This window comes from Anolis sagrei, chromosome 13 (assembly GCF_037176765.1).
Source record: "Anolis sagrei isolate rAnoSag1 chromosome 13, rAnoSag1.mat, whole genome shotgun sequence".
NCBI classification, from domain to species: domain Eukaryota; kingdom Metazoa; phylum Chordata; class Lepidosauria; order Squamata; family Dactyloidae; genus Anolis; species Anolis sagrei.
In genome coordinates this window covers 1804538-1824639 of record NC_090033.1, presented here as the reverse complement: position 1 = coordinate 1824639, position 20102 = coordinate 1804538, and the positions used below count along the sequence as shown (strand labels likewise).

The window sequence follows — 20102 nt, the reverse complement described above, 5'->3', positions numbered from 1 at the left end:
AACCTGACTTTGGGTCAAGCGTTAAAAATCCATTTGTTTTTGTTTTTATTCTACAAATGTACAAACAAACAAAACCCCCAGCTTTGAAATATTAACAACCCAAAGGGAGGAAAACAGATCCAGAAATGTCCTGGGATTTTGTTTTGTGCAAAAAGGATTTCGGAGTTTTGGATTAATTCCAGTCCTTGAAATGGACGAGGGAGAAGGCGCGACCCATGGAGGAGAAGCGCATCCTTCGGGTGAGCCACACCAACCCCTCGGGAGGAGAGCAAAGCATCGGCTGGCCTTAGCGGTCCTTTCTTTGCGGAAACAAAGATGGCCGAGAGCCTTGCACGCTCAAAACTTGAGGCTGAAGCCCGGTCCTGCGGCCGACGCCCCTTGGTTGGTGGTGGTGAGGTGGAAGCCGGTATCTTTCAGGTCGTCATCGCCCTAAGAGAACACAAAACAAAGCACGGAATGATTTCTATGTAAACATACAAGAAATTGTGATACTAAGAGGGTTGAATGAAAAGTAATGCCTCCACATTCGTAACACCTCAACAGATGGCAGTACTGGTATGTGGCAGGTACTAGCTTGTTCAGTAGACTCTCCTCTACAGTTCCATTTTGGCAGGAAGCCTTAGCATTGAACGGTTGTGTTGTTAAAGTGAAAAGTAATGCCTCCACCTTCGTAACTCCTCAACAGACTGGCAGTACTGGTATGTGGCAGGTTCTGGCTTGTTCAGCACACTCTCCTCTACTGTTCCATTTTGGTGGGAAGCCTTAGCATTGCACGGTTGTGTTGCTAAAGTGAAAAGTAATGCCTCCACCTTCGTAACTCAACAGATGGCCAGTACTGGTAAGCTGCAGATACTGGCTTGTTCAGTACACTCTTCTCTACGGTTCCATTTTGGTGGGAAGCCTTAGCATTGAATGGTTGTGCTGTTAAAAGTGCGAAGTATGGAACCCTGCACAGACGGTCGGACAATGCGACTTAAGCACCATATGCAGCAGGTACTGGCTTGTTCAGTAGACTCCCCTCTACAGTTTCATTTTGGCAAAAAGCCTTAGCAGTGAACAGTTGTGTTGTTAAAGTGTGAAGTATGGAACGCTGCGCAGACGGTTGATCAATGCGACTTAAGCACCCTATGTGGCAAGTACTGGCTAGTTCAGTAGACTCTCCTCTACAGTTCCATTTTGGCAGGAAGCCTTAGCATTAGATGGTTGTGTTGTTAAAGTGTGAAGTATGGAACCCTGCGCAGTCAGTCAATGCGACTTAAGCATCGTAAGCGGCAGGTACTGGCTTCTTCAGTAGACTCTCCTCTACAGTTCCATTTTGGTGGGAAGCCTTAGTATTGGATGATTGTGCTGTTAAAGTGCAGAGTATGGAACCCTGAACACGGCTGATCAATGTGACTTAAGCACCTTATGTGGCAAGTACTGGCTTGTTCAGTAGACTCTCTTCTACAGTTCCATTTTGGCAGGAAGCCTTAGCAATGAATGGTTGTGCGACGCACAGTACTCACATCAACACAATCCCCATCAACAGCTTGCATTCTCTGATGAATCTCCTTTGGGGTGACACCTTCTGCTCTCAAGAATTCAATGACTGCACATTGCTTAAGTTGCATTGACTGACCGTCTGTGCAGGGTTCCATATTTTGCATTTTAACAACACAACCATTCAATGCTAAGGCTTTCCACCAAGATGGAACTGTAGAGGAGAGTCTGCTGAACAAGCCAGTACCTGCCCCATACTAGCACTGCCATCTCTTGAGGAATTACGAAGGTGGAGGCATTACTTGGCACTTTAACAACACAACCGTTCAATGCTAAGGCTTCCCGCCAAAATGGAGATACAACCTCTGAGATGGGTCAGAGAGGGTGATACGTTCACACAAGTAAGCTGGGCCGGAACCATTTAGGAATTTATAGGCCAAAGCCAGCACTTTGAATTCTGCTTGGTAGCAAACTGAGGATGCTTGCCATAAATGCAGGTGAATTGTCAGGAGATAATGCTTCTAGAACATGGTCACACTGCCCAAAAAAACCTACAACGACCAAATGATTCCGGCCATGAAGGCCTTCAACAATACTCTGTAAATATTATCTGAGGAACATAAAAATACCAATATTTGGGTTGCGACTATTATGCAATGAAATACAGCATTTAAAATGTGTCAGGAGAGAATGCTTCATGCAGCCCAAAAAACCTACAACATGCAGCCCAAAAAACCTACAACAACCCAGTGATTCCGGCCACAAAGGCCTTCAACAATACTCTTTGAATATTATCTGAGGAACACAAAAATACCAATATTTGGGGCGCGACTATTATGTAATGAAATACGGCATTTAAAATACATCAGGAGAGAATGTTATGGTGCACATTTCTGCATCTATGCTTGCCATAGATGCAGGCGAAACGTCAGGAGAGAATGCTTCTAGAACATGGTCACACAACCTAAAAACCCTACAACACCCCAGTGATTCCAGCCATGAAGACCTTCGACAATACTCTGTGAATATTATCTGAGGAACACAAAAATATCCAAATGTGGGGTGCGACTATTATGCAATGAAATACGGCATTTAAAATACGTCAGGAGAGAATGCTTCTAGAACATGGTCACACAGCCCCAAAAACCTACAACAACCCAGTGATTCTGGCCACGAAGGCCAAAGCCAGCACTTTGAATTCTGCTTGGTAGCAAACTGAGGATGCTTGCCATAAATGCAGGCAAAACGTCAGGAGAGAATGCTTCTAGGACATGGCTATACAGCCCAAAAAACCCTACAACCCAGTGATTCCAGCCATGAAGACCTTCAACAATACTCTTTGAATATTATCCGAGAAACGCAAAAACACAAAAACAAAAATCACAAATTTCAAGTCCAGACATTATTTGATTTATGGCGCTGCGTTTCATGCCCTCTTGAAATCCACTCCACTTAATGAGGACTAGAAACATGGTTTTCTCATTTGAAAGGAGGCTGCGTATTGCTAGGCCACACACGGGATTTCACTGACCAGCTGGCTGTATCCCAAGCCCCCCTCCGGCGGCCGAGGGCTCGTTCCCCGTTTCACTCTGGGCTGCTCGCTTTTGGCCGGCCACGTCGGGAACATGGAGGGATCGATGGGCAGCGGCGTCTCCCGGAAATATTCATGCTTCAAGCCATCCTCGGCCGTGATCCTTCTGCCTGGGAAGTAGGTCAGGAATCTAGAAATGAGCAAAACGTTGGAACTCGAACACATCCTGCACAAGTTTGTAGCCCTCAACAAGGAGACAGGGAGCTGAGTTAGTTGGCAAGGAAAGATTAATGAGTTAGTCTTTTGTGAGGTATTCAGGGTAGGTATTAGGAGATAGCTAGAATATTATTTTGGAGCAGGGCCCAGTTAGTGGACTGTTCATTTCCTAGGGAAGTCTAGTTCAGGGTATTTTTGGCTAGATTCCTCTAAGGGGCATTTTGGAGAGTTACTTTCAGAGATTAATTTCCTGAAGTAATTTTCTGTGGTGGAACTTTGAAGACTTGCAACCCGGAAGAATTTAAGATTTCACTCTAAGGCAACCACAAACTATTCATGCCAGTATTTTTCTGAAACCATCAAGCATTTGTACCTGAATTATTTCAAGATTGTTTAATAAACATTCTTGTTCTTTTATTTAACTTATACCAGCCTCAGTGTGAGTACCTGTGTGGTCAAAGTATTTCTAAAGTCTGCTTCACAGCAGCCACTAAGAAACTATAGTGGCATAAGGTTCTTGTAGGTTTTTTCGGGCTATAGGGCCATGTTCTAGAGGTTTCAGGATCAGGGTTCTTTGGATGTGGGGAGTGATGTCAATGAGTTTCAAGATGGCAATGGTTTTGTCGATGATATTGATGCAGAGAATGACCAGGAGATCCTTATCCAAAGTGTAGTTTCCCATGAGAAATGTCCATTAAGGGTGTGGGGATGATGGTGTGCTCCCTGAATTGCTACCAGAGAGTTCCTAGGATTTGGGGCTTGAAAACAACTTGGCACCTGGCCCAGCTGCAGAAGTTAATAAGCAAATAGATAGACAGCAGGAGATTAGTCAAAACAGACAAGCCGAACAATGGCTTAGGCGTTCTGCCAGGCTCCGACAGAAAAAGATATGAGAATCTCAATTAAAGCAAAACCAATTTCTGAGTGCTTGGGATAGCTTAATGAGGGAATAAAAGTCCCAAGTACGGGAAATGTAGCCAGATGAAGCATCGTTTGGAATCAAGTTAAGTTCTCATCCTTGACAAATTCAAACTAAATAAGCTGATATAGATTATAGGTGAAGACACAGAATTGAAGTCAATGTAACTCTTAAATTTCCTACTATCCTATAATTCAATGTTCTCCCACTTTCCTTGTCAACTTAAACAAAGTTAATATATTTTCTTCTTCTCTCTTATGTATATGTATAATTTAATAAAAATTTCTTTTAAAAAAAAGTTCTCATCCTTGTTTCATGGAAGCCTTGCTTGGAAGATTTCTTGTTTCATGGTTTTGGTTCTTGGATTTTATGTTTGCATTCTCATGCCTTGGATTAATGTTTCCTGGTTTTCTGGATTATATTAGAGAAGTGTGGACTTTGTTTTCATGGACTTTGCTGAACTTTACCCTGGACTATTTTGTTCCTGCTTATCTTCTTACCGAATTGGATTTACCTATTTCTTTAAAGTGCTTTTTACTTCGCTGCTTCTTAATTATCTCCAATGAAAGGATTGTTTTCCTATTCGTGTGGTGTTTAAAGTCAGAGGGCTTTTTCCTGTCCTGGAGTGCAACACTCTCACATAGAGGTTTACCTCACATTCCTCACTATTTTGTTCCTGCTTATCTTCTTACCTAATTGGATTTACCTATTTCTTTAAAGTGCTTTTTACTTCGCTGCTTCTTAATTATCTCCAATGAAAGGATTGTTTTCCTATTCAACGTGTGGTGTTTAAAGTCAGAGGGCTTTTCCTGTCCTGGAGTGCAACACTCTCACACAGAGGTTTACCTCACATTCCTCACTACTTTGTTCCTGCTTATCTTCTTATCTAATTGGATTTACCTATTTCTTTAAAGTGGTTTTTTACTTTGCGGCTTCTTAATTATCTCCAATGAAAGGATTGTTTTCCTATTCAACGTGTGGTGTTTAAAGTCAGAGGGCTTTTCCTGTCCTGGAGTGCAACACTCTCACACAGAGGTTTACCTCACATTCCTCACTATTTTGTTCCTGCTTATCTTCTTACCTAATTGGATTTACCTATTTCTTTAAAGTGCTTTTTACTTCGCTGCTTCTTAATTATCTCCAATGAAAGGATTGTTTTCCTATTCAACGTGTGGTGTTTAAAGTCAGAGGGCTTTTCCTGTCCTGGAGTGCAACACTCTCACACAGAGGTTTACCTCACATTCCTCACTATTTTGTTCCTGCTTATCTTCTTATCTAATTGGATTTACCTATTTCTTTAAAGTGGTTTTTTACTTTGCGGCTTCTTAATTATCTCCAATGAAAGGATTGTTTTCCTATTCAACGTGTGGTGTTTAAAGTCAGAGGGCTTTTCCTGTCCTGGAGTGCAACACTCTCACACAGAGGTTTACCTCACATTCCTCACTATTTTGTTCCTGCTTATCTTCTTACCTAATTGGATTTACCTATTTCTTTAAAGTGCTTTTTACTTCGCTGCTTCTTAATTATCTCCAATGAAAGGATTGTTTTCCTATTCGTGTGGTGTTTAAAGTCAGAGGGCTTTTCCTGTCCTGGAGTGCAACACTCTCACATAGAGGTTTACCTCACATTCCTCACTATTTTGTTCCTGCTTATCTTCTTACCTAATTGGATTTACCTATTTCTTTAAAGTGCTTTTTACTTCGCTGCTTCTTAATTATCTCCAATGAAAGGATTGTTTTCCTATTCAACGTGTGGTGTTTAAAGTCAGAGGGCTTTTCCTGTCCTGGAGTGCAACACTCTCACACAGAGGTTTACCTCACATTCCTCACTATTTTGTTCCTGCTTATCTTCTTACCTAATTGGATTTACCTATTTCTTTAAAGTGCTTTTTACTTCGCTGCTTCTTAATTATCTCCAATGAAAGGATTGTTTTCCTATTCAACGTGTGGTGTTTAAAGTCAGAGGGCTTTTCCTGTCCTGGAGTGCAACACTCTCACACAGAGGTTTACCTCACATTCCTCACTATTTTGTTCCTGCTTATCTTCTTACCTAATTGGATTTACCTATTTCTTTAAAGTGCTTTTTTACTAATTATCTCCAATAAAAGGATTGTTTCCCTATTCAACGTGTGGTGTTTAAAGTCAGCGGGCTTTTCCTGTCCTAGAGTGCAACACAAATAAACACTATGTGGCTTAGAAAAGTGTATTTGTGTATACATACATACATACATACATACATACATATATTATATAGTTCTTTGAATATTTTGTAACTTTTCAAGCCGGACTCTGCTTCTGTGTTGTTGAGGCTCATGCGCTCTACTGCGATGCTCAAGAAGCTTCAGATCGGGGGGGGGGGGGGAATATTCATGTTTACAGATGTGTTCGCTGTACTGGAAAAAAGCAGTGATGCAGCCTCCGGGAGGGAAGGCCGACTGAGCATCGCAGGCTGCCGAAGACGGTTTTGCAAAACACTCGCTTAGTAAAATTTCATGCGCCGCCGCTTCGTGCCCTCGTGAAAAATCTGGCATCCGGGTCAAGAGACTGCCGCAGCCTCTTTTGCAAAGTGAACTGAATTGGGAGACAAACTGTACAATATTGACACAAACGCAACCGCGACTCACTTGTTCATCAGATCGAAGCCTTGGTCGGAAAGGAGGGCCCCAAACCGCTTGCGGAGGTTGTTGTACGGATACTCCGTGAAGGTCATCTTCTTCACGGCCGGCAGTTCGTTGTACCCGGGCCAGATTTTCTCACTGGGGGTCCCCAGGTCCTTTCAACAGAAAATAGAGAATACAGAATAGGTCGCCAGGTCAGAAAACCAGGGTAACTTTTACTGTTTTCTTTGTCAAGCCTCAGTTAATAATAATAATAATAATAATAATCTTTATTTAATACCCCACCACCATCTCCCCGATGGGGACTCAGGGCGGCTTACATGAGGCCAAGCCCAACAACGTATTACAATGAAGTAAAACCAAAACACAATAACACAATAATAATAATAATAATAATAATAATAATAATCTTTATTTAATACCCTGCCACCATCTCCACAATGGGGACTCAGGGCGGCTTACATGAGGCCAAGCCCAACAACATATTACAATAAAGTAAAACCAAAACACAATAACAAATAATAATAATAATAATAATAATAATAATCTTTATTTAATACCCCGCCACCATCTCCCCGATGGGGACTCAGGGCGGCTTACATGAGGCCAAGCCCAACAACATATTACAATAAAGTAAAACCAAAACACAATAACAACACAGTAAAATAATAATAATAATAATCTTTATTTAATATCCCGCCACCATCTCCCCGATGGGGACTCGGGGCGGCTTCCATGAGGCCAAGCCCAACAATATATTACAATAAAGTAAAACCAAAACACAATAACAAATAATAATAATAATAATAATAATAATAATCTTTATTTAATACCCCACCACCATCTCCCCGATGGGGACTCGGGGCGGCTTACATGAGGCCAAGTCCAACAACATATTACAATAAAGTAAAACCAAAACACAATAACAAATAATAATAATAATAATAATAATAATCTCTATTTAATACCCCACCACCATCTCCCCGATGGGGACTCGGGGCAGCTTACATGAGGCCAAGTCCAACAATATATTACAATAAAGTAAAACCAAAACACAATAACAACACAGTAAAATAATAATAACAACAACAATAATAATAATCTTTATTTAATACCCCACCACCATCTCCCCGATGGGGACTCGGGGCAGCTTACATGAGGCCAAGGCCAACAATATATTACAATAAAGTAAAACCAAAACACAATAACAAATAATAATAATAATAATAATAATCTTTATTTAATACCCCACCACCATCTCCCCGATGGGGACTCGGGGCAGCTTACATGAGGCCAAGCCCAACAACATATTACAATAAGGTAAAACCAAAACACAATAACAACACAGTAAAATAATAATAATAATAATAATAATAATAATAATAATAAACTTTATTTAATACCCCACCACCATCTCCCCGATGGGGACTCGGGGCAGCTTATATGAGGCCAAGCCCAACAGCATATTACAATAAGGTAAAACCAAAACACAATAACAACACAGTAAAATAATAATAATAATAATAATAATAATAATAATAATAATAAACAACTTTATTTAATACCCCACCACCATCTCCCCGATGGGGACTTGGGGTGGCTTACATGAGGCCAAGCCCAACAACATATTACAATAAAGTAAAACCAAAACACAATAACAACACAGTAAAATAATAATAACAATAATAATAATAATAATCTTTATTTAATACCCCACCACCATCTCCCCGATGGGGACTCGGGGCAACTTACATGAGGCCAAGCCCAACAACCTATTACAATAAAGTGAAACCAAAACACAATAACAACACAGTAAAATACATACAACATATGAGTACAAAAAAACGATAAAGCAAAATCATACACCATAAAATAAAATAAAATCAGTTGCCCCCCTTAGTTAGAATGGGTTCAGTTCCTTTCAGTGGGAGAGAATCTTAATTAGGCCCTGTCCCTTTAAGAGTATATAAGCTTTTTAAGAATATAGCGTATATACTCGAGTGTAAGCTGAGTTTTTCAGCCCTTTTTTTAATAATGTAAATGTAATAATAACAATAACAGAGTAAAATAATAACAGGAATATATAATAATATATTATTAAAATATAATAAACAGTAAAATATAATAACAGTAATAAATAAAGAAATATATATATGTAATAATAAAAAAGAGTAAAATAATAAATGTAATAAAATAATAATCATAACCCAGTAAAATAACAAATATCTTTGACTCGAATGTGAGCCGAGGGGGGCTTTTTCCGCCTAAAAAGGGGGCAGAAAAGCTCAGCTCGAGTAGAGATGGTAGACAAGCATCTCCTAGGCCAAGGAAGCACTGCATGGCTTACCTTGAAAACTTTGTTAATTTGGTCGATTTCGGACTTCCCTGGAAAGAGCGGCTTCTGGGTCAAGAGCTCTCCAAAAATACAGCCCACGGACCACATGTCAATTGCTGTGGAATATTCCTGGGAAGGAGGAGAGCGGAGAAGAGACGTGACTCATAGCCTTGCAAGGAACCCCAAGGGTCATCCAGTCCAACCCCCTTCTGCCACACAAACAAAGCACTCCCAATAGATGGCCATCCAGTCCAACCCCCCTCTGCCATACAAACAAAGCACTCCCAATAGATGGCCATCCAGTCCAATCCCTTTCTGCCACACAACCAAAGTACGACCAACAAGTGGCCATCTAGTCCAACCCCCCTCTGCCATACAAACAAAGCACTCCCAATAGATGGCCATCCAGTCCAATCCCTTTCTGCCACACAAACAAAGCACTCCCAATAGATGGCCATCCAGTTCAACCCCGTTCTGCCACACAAACAAAGCACTCCCAATAGATGGCCATCCAGTCCAATCCCTTTCTGCCACACAACCAAAGTACGACCAACAAGTGGCCATCTAGTCCAACCCCCCTCTGCCATACAAACAAAGCACTCCCAATAGATGGCCATCCAGTCCAATCCCTTTCTGCCACACAAACAAAGCACTCCCAATAGATGGCCATCCAGTTCAACCCCGTTCTGCCACACAAACAAAGCACTCCCAATAGATGGCCATCCAGTCCAATCCCTTTCTGCCACACAACCAAAGTACGACCAACAAGTGGCCATCTAGTCCAACCCCCCTCTGCCATACAAACAAAGCACTCCCAATAGATGGCCATCCAGTCCAATCCCTTTCTGCCACACAAACAAAGCACTCCCAATAGATGGCCATCCAGTTCAACCCCGTTCTGCCACACAAACAAAGCACTCCCAATAGATGACCATCCAGTCCAACCCCGTTCTGCCACACAAACAAAGCACTCCCAGTAGATGGCCATCCAGTCCAATCCCTTTCTGCCACACAACCAAAGTACGACCAAGAAGTGGCCATCTAGTCCAACCCCCCTCTGCCATACAAACAAAGCACTCCCAATAGATGGCCATCCAGTCCAATCCCTTTCTGCCACACAACCAAAGTACGACCAAGAAGTGGCCATCTAGTCCAACCCCCCTCTGCCATACAAACAAAGCACTCCCAGTAGATGGCCATCCAGTCCAATCCCTTTCTGCCACACAACCAAAGTACAACCAACAAGTGGCCATCTAGTCCAACCCCCCTCTGCCATACAAACAAAGCACTCCCAATAGATGACCATCCAGTCCAACCCCCTTCTGCCACACAAACAAAGCACCCAATAGATGGCCATCCAGTCCAACCCCTTTCTGCCACACAACCAAAGTACGACCAACAAGTGGCCATCTAGTCCAACCCCCCTCTGCCATACAAACAAAGCACTCCCAGTAGATGGCCATCCAGTCCAATCCCTTTCTGCCACACAACCAAAGTACAACCAACAAGTGGCCATCTAGTCCAACCCCCCTCTGCCATACAAACAAAGCACTCCCAATAGATGACCATCCAGTCCAACCCCCTTCTGTCACACAAACAAAGCACCCAATAGATGGCCATCCAGTCCAACCCCTTTCTGCCACACAACCAAAGTACGACCAACAAGTGGCCATCTAGTCCAACCCCCTTCTGCCATACAAACAAAGCACTCCCAATAGACGGCCATCCAGTCCAACCCCCTTCTGCCACACAACCAAAGTATGACCAACAAGTGGCCATCCAGTCCAACCTCCATCTGCCACACAACCAAAGCACTCCCAACAGATGGCCATCCAGTCCAACCCCCTTCTGCCACACAAACAAAGTACTCCCAAAAGATGTCCATCTGGGTGAGTTCTGACCAGAGGCCTTTTTCAAAGCTCAAAAGTATGAAGGGAAGTCTATGAAGCCACACACCTTGGCTCCAAGCAACAGTTCCGGTGCCCTGTACCATAACGTCACCACAACGGGAGTGTACGGCTTCAGAGGGGAACCATATTCACGGGCCAGGCCAAAGTCTCCTACCTGAAAGGAAGGAAAATTAGTATAATTTGTATTATTATTATTATTATTATTATTATTATTATTATACACAAGATTAGTACACAGCAAACAAGATCCCCGGAAAACTAGTATTATTATTACTATTATTATTATTATTATTATTATTATATTATATTATTATACACAACAAGATTAGTACACAGCAAACAAGATCCCCAGAAAACTAGTATTATTATTATTATTATTATTATTATTACATTATTATTATATCTTATTATTATATTATATTATTATTATTATTATACACAACAAGATTAGTACACAGCAAACAAGATCCCCATTGTTGTTGTTGTTGTTGTTGCAGCCATTTAGTTAGGCTAAATGTGCCTAGGAGTCTCGAGGCTGCAACATCTTCAACATCTAAGGTTGGGCAAACTCAATTTAAGAAGTCTAAGGTTGAGGAAACTGAGTCAAAAGTTGAAGAAATAAGCTCTCAAGACTTGGAAAAGCCAGCACAAAGTATCAAAGAACCAATAATATCCTTCCAATAATAAGAAAGAAAGTAAAATAATGAATGTAACAATAATAATAATAATAATAATAATAATAATAATAATATTCCACTAATGCTAAACAGCTAGATCCTAATATGAAGGCACACTCCTCAATGTATGGGATTTTCTTACCATGTGCAATAGCTGCCTTTGGAGGGATTTATAGGAGTTGTAGTTCACCTATATCCAGAGTGCACTATGAACCCAAACAATGATGGATCTGGGCCAAACTTGACATGCATACCTGATATGCCCACATTTGAATACTGGTGGGTTTGGAGGGGGATTGGTCTGGACATTTTGGAGTTGTAGGTACTGGGATTTATAGTTCACCTGAAATCAATGAGCAGTCTGAATTCCACCAAAGATGGAACTGGACCAAACTTGGCACACAAAACCCCCCATGACCAGGACAAAATAGTAGAAGTCTTTGGGGGAAATTAGCCTGGGCATTATGGGGGAGTTGTAGTTCACCTACACCCAGAGAGTTCTGTGAACCCAAACATCGATGGATCTGAACCAAACTTGGCACACATATTTGGTATACTGAAATTTGATTACTGGATTTGGGGGGGGGGGGGTGATGGGGGGAATGGGACAACTGTCCTTCCTTTCTGGGAGTTGTAGTTCACCTACCAGAGAAACTGTGACCTCCACCAATGATGGACCTAGATCAAACTTGGCACACAGAACCTCCAATGAGTGACTCAATCTACTGGAGGAGGGGTTTGTTGTTTTTTTTGCGGGTGGGGGGGGGAACTGAACTTCCTTCTGGGAGTTGTAGTTCACTCAAAACTAGGAAAACTTTGAGCTCCATCAATGATGGACCTGGATCAAACTTGGCACACAGAACCTCCAATGAGTGACTCAATCTACTGGAGGAGGGTTTTTTTTGGGGGGGGGGGGGGGGGAGACACTGATCTTCCTTCTGGGAGTTGTAGTTCACTCAGAACTAGGAAAACTTTGAGCTTCACCAATGATGGACCTGGATCAAACTTGGCACACAGAACCCCCATGACTAACTCACCCTACTGTAGGGATTTGAGAGGACTGACTCACCATAGTGGGAGTTGTAGTTTACCCTACAGCCAGAGAGCACACTCAACCCCACAAATGAGGCATCTAGAGCAAATTTGCCCAAAATAATAAACTTTAACTATTGATGGAATTTTTCGGGGTTAACCAGGCATGATGGGAGATGTAGTTCTCCCACAACCTTATGCATTGTGTACAATTTAAACATTGACTTTTGAAAATAACCTGCGCAATGCCGGGTAGTAAAATTATTATTATTAAATTATATTATTATTATTATTATTATTATTATTATTATTATTATTATTTGTCACCTGCCTCTCCAAGCTAGGTAGATAAATAAAAATGGGAAGAACATTCGGAGTGATCAAAGCCGACCACGTAGAATAGTGTGAGATTAGTTTCTAGAGAAATGAGAACAAAAGCCTCACTTTCAAAATGCCGGCGTGGCTCAACAGCAAGTTGGAGGTTTTCAAATCCCGGTGAAGGATCCAGTTGTCGTGAAGGTGTTTGACGCCCCGCAAGAGCTGGATCATCAGGGTTTTCACTTCACCTGCAACACGTAAACAGAGGGGGAAAGTCAAGGCCCGCTTGCTTGCGCCTTCCTGTTCATAAAAGGCTTTGGGAACGCGCGAAGCCTCTCCTACCTGGTAGGAACGGCTGCTTCATGGTCTCCATGAGGCTCTTGAGATCATGTTCCACGTAATTCATCACAATGTAGATCTTGTCCATGTTGCTCCCAACCACAATCTCCTGGAAATGAAGAAGGAGCCAGGTAAGGATCAATGACAACAACACGTGTATGCATATATACACACACAAAACACATATACACAGAAAGGGGGAAGGAAGAAAGGAAGGAGAGAAGATATGGGGGAGAGAAAGAGCGAAAGAAGGAGAGAAAGAAGAAAAGAAAGAAGGGGAGAAGGAAATAAAAAAATGAAAGAAGGAAGGAAAGATAAAGGGAAGGAAGGAGAGAAGGAACAAAAGAGAGACAGAGGGAGGGAAGGAAGGAAAGAGACAAGGAAGGGTGGAACCAAAGAGCAAAGGAAGCGAGAAAAGAAACAGGTAGAGAAGGAAGAAAGAAGAAGGGAAAGAAAAAGAGGGAGGGAAGGGAAGATGGAAGGAAGGAAGGAAGGAAGGAAGGAAGGAAGGAAGGAGAGAAAGAGGGAGGGAAGGAAGGAAAGAGACAAGGAGGGGTGGAACCAAAGGGCAAAGGAAGCGAGAAAAGAAACAGGAAGAGAAGGAAGAAAGAAGAAGGGAAAGAAAAAGGGAGGGAAGGAAAGAAGGAAGGAAGGAAGGAGAGAGAGAGAGAGAAAGGAAGGAAGAAAGGAAGGAAGGAAGGAAGGAAGGAAGAAGAGAAAGAGGGAGGGAAGGAAGGAAAGAGACAAGGAGGGGTGGAACCAAAGGGCAAAGGAAGCGAGAAAAGAAACAGGAAGAGAAGGAAGAAAGAAGAAGGGAAAGAAAAAGAGGGAGGGAAGGAAAGAAGGAAGGAAGGAGAGAGAGAGAGAGAAAGGAAGAAAGGAAGGAAGGAAGGAAGGAGAGAAAGAGGGAGGGAAGGTTGGCCACAGCCATGTGTAAATGTGAAATAAATAAAGATGCAATCAAAGATGCAATCAAAGCACTCCCAACAGATAGTCATCCAGCCTCTACTTGAAAATTTCCAGAGAAGGTGATAATAATAATAACAATAATAAATAAATAAATAATAGCAAAGGTAAAGGTTTGCTCTTGACATTAAGTCTAGTCAAGTACGACTCTGGGGGGTGGTGTTCATCTCCATTTCTAAGCCGAAGAGGGCGTTAAGGGAAGACAGTGGTGGCCTTACCCTGACGGTGACGATGTTTGGGTGCTGAGCTTTCAAGATGGTGTTGATTTCCCTCAAGGAGGTAATTGGGAAGCCTTCTTTCTCCTTCTCCATTTTCAGCCGCTTCAGGGCCACAATCTCATCTGGAAAGAATAGTTAGTTTTACAACACCTCACAGACCAAAGCTTGCTCTTAACCAAGGGAAACAGGGAGGAAAAGTTTCCGCATGGACCACTACGAAGGGAGATAAAAAAGGAAAGAAGCAAAGGAGGAAAGAGAGAAGGAAGGATGGAAGCAAAGAGCGAAGAAGAAAGAGGTAGAGAAGGAAGAAATGAGAAAGAGAGGAAGGAAAAGAAAAAGGGGGGAAGGAAGGGAAAACGAAGAGAAGGAAGGAAAGGAGAGAAATAGGGAGAGAAGGAAAGAAAGAAAGAAGGAAGGAAGGATGGAAGCAAAGAGTGAATGAAGAAAGGAAAGAAAGAGGTAGAGAAGGAAGAAAGGAGAAAGAGAGGAAGGAAAAGAAAAAGGGGGGAAGGAAGGTAAAACGAAGAGAAGGAAGGAAAGGAGAGAAATAGGGAGAGAAGGAAAGAAAGAAAGAAGGAAGGAAGGATGGAAGCAAAGAGTGAATGAAGAAAGGAAAGAAAGAGGTAGAGAAGGAAGAAAGGAGAAAGAGAGGAAGGAAAAGAAAAACGGGGGAAGGAAGGGAAAACGAAGAGAAGGAAGGAAAGGAGAGAAATAGGGAGAGAAGGAAAGAAAGAAAGAAGGAAGGAAGGATGGAAGCAAAGAGTGAATGAAGAAAGGAAAGAAAGAGGTAGAGAAGGAAGAAAGGAGAAATAGAGGAAGGAAAAGAAAAACGGGGGAAGGAAGGGAAAACAAAGAGAAGGAAGGAAAGGAGAGAAATAGGGAGAGAAGGAAAGAAGGAAAGAAAGAAGGAAGAAAGGATGGAAGCAAAGAGCGAATGAAGAAAGGAAAGAAAGAGGTAGAGAAGAAAGAAAGGAGAAAGAGAGGAAGGAAAAGAAAAACGGGGGAAGGAAGGGAAAACGAAGAGAAGGAAGGAAAGGAGAGAAATAGGGAGAGAAGGAAAGAAAGAAGGAAGGAAAGATGTAAGCAAAGAGCGAATGAAGAAAGGAAAGAAAGAGGTAGAGAAGGAAGAAAGGAGAAAGAGAGGAAGGAAAAGAAAAACGGGGGAAGGAAGGGAAAACGAAGAGAAGGAAGGAAAGGAGAGAAATAGGGAGAGAAGGAAAGAAGGAAAGAGAGAAGGAAGGAAGGAAGGATGGAAGCAAAGAGCGAAGAAGAAAGAGGTAGAGAAGGAAGAAAGGAGAAATAGAGGAAGGAAAAGAAAAACGGGGGAAGGAAGGGAAAACAAAGAGAAGGAAGGAAAGGAGAGAAATAGGGAGAGAAGGAAAGAAGGAAAGAAAGAAGGAAGAAAGGATGGAAGCAAAGAGCGAATGAAGAAAGGAAAGAAAGAGGTAGAGAAGGAAGAAAGGAGAAATAGAGGCAGGATAAGAAAAAGGGAGGAGAAGGAAGGAACGAGAGAAGGAAAGAAAAAAAGGAAAGGAAGGAAAGAAAGAGGGAGGAAAGGGAGGAGAGAAAGAAAGAGGGGGAGAAAGAGGGAGGGAAGGTTGGCCACAGCAACGCGTGGCAGGTACAGCTAGTATATATATAACATGGATTTGGCCTAGGACAAAATGTTGCAAAGCAACACCAGGTCTCAAAATGAAATAAATAAATAGACCAACCTGTTTTCTTGTCTTTGGCTCTGTAAACAACTCCGTACGTTCCTTCCTCGATCCGATTCAGACACTGAAACTCTTCCACGCTGCGACATCCCTAGAAAAGAGAAGAAGAGGGAATGAAAGATGTAACGTATACACACAGATCACTGGAGCATTTAAACCCGCCCCAATGATAAACAGAAGAGGACACGACTGGCACAGCATGGTCAAGTTATTTATTTACTACAATTTATTTATATATGCCGCCCTTCTCACCCCAAATGGAGCGGCTTACAAGTAAAATGTAAATACAATATATTATATTATTACCATAGCACAATATTAATATTATATATCACTATATTGTACTATAATATTATTATTATTATTTTTTATTTATTTACGACATTTCTATGCTGCCCTTCTCACCCCAAAGGGGACTCAGAGCGGCTTACAAGTAAAAAGTAAATACAATATATTATATTATTACCATAGCACAATATTAATATTATATATCACTATATTGTACTATATTATTATTTATTTTTATTTATTTACGACATTTATATGCCGCCGTTGTCATCCCAAAGGGGACTCGGAGCAGCTTACGAGGAATATGTAAATACAATATATTATATTATTACCACAGCACAATATTAATATTATATATTACTATATTGTACTATAATATTATTTATTTACTTATTTACGACATTTCTATGCCGCCGTTCTCACCCCAAAGGGGACTCAGAGCGGCTTACAAGTAAAAAGTAAATACGATATATAATATAGTATTACCATAGCACAATATTAATATTATATATTACTATATTGTACTATAATATTATTTATTTTTTTATTTATTTTATTTATTTACAACATTTATATGCCGCCCTTCTCACCCCAAAGGGGACTCAGAGCGGGTTACGAGGAATATGTAAATACAATATATTATATTATTACCACAGCACAATATTATATTACTATATTGTACTATAATTTTTATTTTTTTACGACATTGATATGCCGCCCTTCTCACCCCAAAGGGGACTGAGAACGTCTTACAAGTAAAAAGTAAATACAATATATTATATTATTACCATAGCACAATATTAATATTATATATTACACTATACTATAATATTATATTTAATATAAAATATATAATTATAATATATTATTATTATTAGTAGTAGTATATTGTATTACATTATAATATTATCTATATTATATATTTATATGCCACTCTTCTCACCCCAAAGAGACTGAGAAGGTCTTACAAGTAAAAAGTAAATACAATACATTATATTATTATCATAGCACAATATTAATATTATAAATTACATTATACTATAATATTATTCCCGGTGGCGCAGTGAGTTAAAGCATTCAGCTGCTGAGCTTGTTGATCAAAAGGTCGCAGGTTCGATTCCGGGGAGCGGCGTGAGCTTCCGCTGTGAGCCCTAGCTTCTGCCAACCTAGCAGTTCGAAAACATGCAAATGTGAGTAGATCAATAGGTACCGCTCCGGTGGGAAGGTAACGGCGCTCCATGCAGTCATGCTGGCCACATGACCTTGGAGGGGTCTACGGACAACGCTGGCTCTTCGGCTTAGAAATGGAGATGAGCACCACACCCCAGAGTCAGACATGACTGGACTTAATGTCAGGGGACTACCTTTACCTTTACCTATAATATTATTAGTAATATTACATTTAATATAAAATATATAATTATAATATATTATTAGTAGTAGTAGTAGTATATTGTATTACATTATAATATTATCTATATTCTATTATATTACATTATATTGTATTATATTATAAGCACAGTGCAGGTAAGTGATGGTAAGTTTCGAAGTGGGGCTGAGTGATGCTTCTCCTCACCTGAAGGGCCGGGAGGTATTTGGGCAGCTCTTGCTTGAGCTCGACCGGCGACGACATTGGCGATTCGGGGAGGTAGTCCCCTTCCGTCATCGCGTTCGACTGCGGGGTCGCGTCCCCGGGGTCCTCCTCCTCGCCTTCGCTCCCAGCAGAATCCCGGTCAAACCTCGACTCTGTAACTTCAAACATCAGAATCACGTTGTGGAAACTGGCGGACGCTTTGGGGGTTCAAAGCGTGAACATAATCGAACCGATTAGGGATGTTGCCCAGTGTTTATAAAGTGGGGAGGAAGGATATGTCAGCCGTAGGTCAAAACAAACAAAGGGAACTGGGCAACTTGGAAGGCGCTCGGGCACCACGAGATGCGGGGCCAACCTTAAGAAATGGGGCCACAACGTGGAGTCCACGACATGCGAGTGCGTAGAAGAGCAAACCACAGACCACCTATTACAATGCAACCTGAGCCCGGCCACATGCACAATGGAGGACCTTCTTGCAGCAACACCAGAGGCGCTCCAAGTGGCCAGATACTGGTCAAAGGACATTTAATAGAATACCAAGTCTGCAAACTTTGTGTCTTGTTTGTTTGTTTTGGTTCGCTCTTGACACGATACATAAATAAATCAACACCACTATAATGCAATATTATTAGTAATATTGCATGTAATATAATATATGTAATTATGCTATTGTATTAGTATTATATTACATTGCAGTATTACAATGAATATTATATGTACATACAATACATTATATTATTAGCATAGCAGAGTATTAGTATTATGTATTACTATATTGTACTATACCACTATAATGCAATATTATTAGTAATATTGCATGTAATATAATATATGTAATTATGCTATTGTATTAGTATTGTATTACATTGCAATATTACAATGAATATTATATGTACATACAATATATTATATTATTAGCATAGCAGAGTATTAGTATTATGTATTACTATATTGTACTATACCACTATAATGCAATATTATTAGTAATATTACATGTAATATAATATATGTAATTATGCTATTGTATTAGTATTGTATTACATTGCAATATTACAATGAATATTATATGTACATACAATATATTATATTATTAGCATAGCAGAGTATTAGTATTATGTATTACTATATTGTACTATACCACTATAATGCATTATTATTAGTAATATTATAAGTATATTGTAATATTACAATCAATATTATATGTACATACATTATATTATTAGCATAGCAGAGTATTAGTATTATATACTATACTGTACTATACCACTATAATGCAATATTATTAGTAATATTATAAGTATATTGTAATATTACAATGAATATTATATGTACACACATTATATTATTAGCATAGCAGAGTATTAGTATTATATACTATATTGTACTATACCATTATAATGCAATATTAATAGTAATATTATAATTATATTGTAATATTATGAACAATATTATATGTACATACAATATATTATATTACAAGCATAGCAGAGTATTAGTATTATATATTATTATATTGTACTATACCACTATAATGTAATATTAATAGTAATATTATAATTATATTGTAATATTATGAACAATATTATATGTACATACAATATATTATATTACTAGCATAGCAGAGTATTAGTATTATATATTATTATATTGTACTATACCACTATAATGTAATATTATTAGTAATATTACATATAATATAATTATAATACTGTATTAGTATTATATTGTAATATTACGATGAATATTATACGCACATACAATATATTATTAGCATAGCAGAGTATTAGTATTATATAATGTTTTTAATGTTTATGTATCGTACCCAGGCATTGAATGTTTGCCATGTATTATTTATTTATTTATTTATTTAGTACACTTGTATACCGCTAATATCTCAGCCTAAAACGGCGACTCATTGCGGTTTACAACATTTAAAAACAACAATAAT

General features: G+C 39.9%; 1 protein-coding gene across 2 annotated transcripts in view; it reads right to left on the bottom strand.

The window, feature by feature from the left end:
* Nucleotides 1–21: 21 nt before the first annotated feature.
* Nucleotides 22–20102, bottom strand: part of LOC132764863 (cyclin-dependent kinase 11B) — a 43588-nt gene continuing 23507 nt past the window's right edge. Inside the window, exons 11-20 of one of the 2 annotated variants that reach the window (XM_067472955.1) lie at nt 18137–18312; nt 16273–16363; nt 14558–14679; nt 13377–13482; nt 13161–13282; nt 11054–11161; nt 9110–9226; nt 6769–6917; nt 3011–3200; nt 22–429 (exon numbers count right to left, since the gene is read on the bottom strand). In XM_067472955.1, coding sequence (XP_067329056.1) covers nt 337–429; nt 3011–3200; nt 6769–6917; nt 9110–9226; nt 11054–11161; nt 13161–13282; nt 13377–13482; nt 14558–14679; nt 16273–16363; nt 18137–18312 — 1274 coding nt within the window. In that variant the 3' untranslated portion in view covers nt 22–336. The remainder of the gene's footprint in view (nt 430–3010; nt 3201–6768; nt 6918–9109; nt 9227–11053; nt 11162–13160; nt 13283–13376; nt 13483–14557; nt 14680–16272; nt 16364–18136; nt 18313–20102) is intronic. The other variant, XM_067472956.1, reaches the window with a different exon arrangement.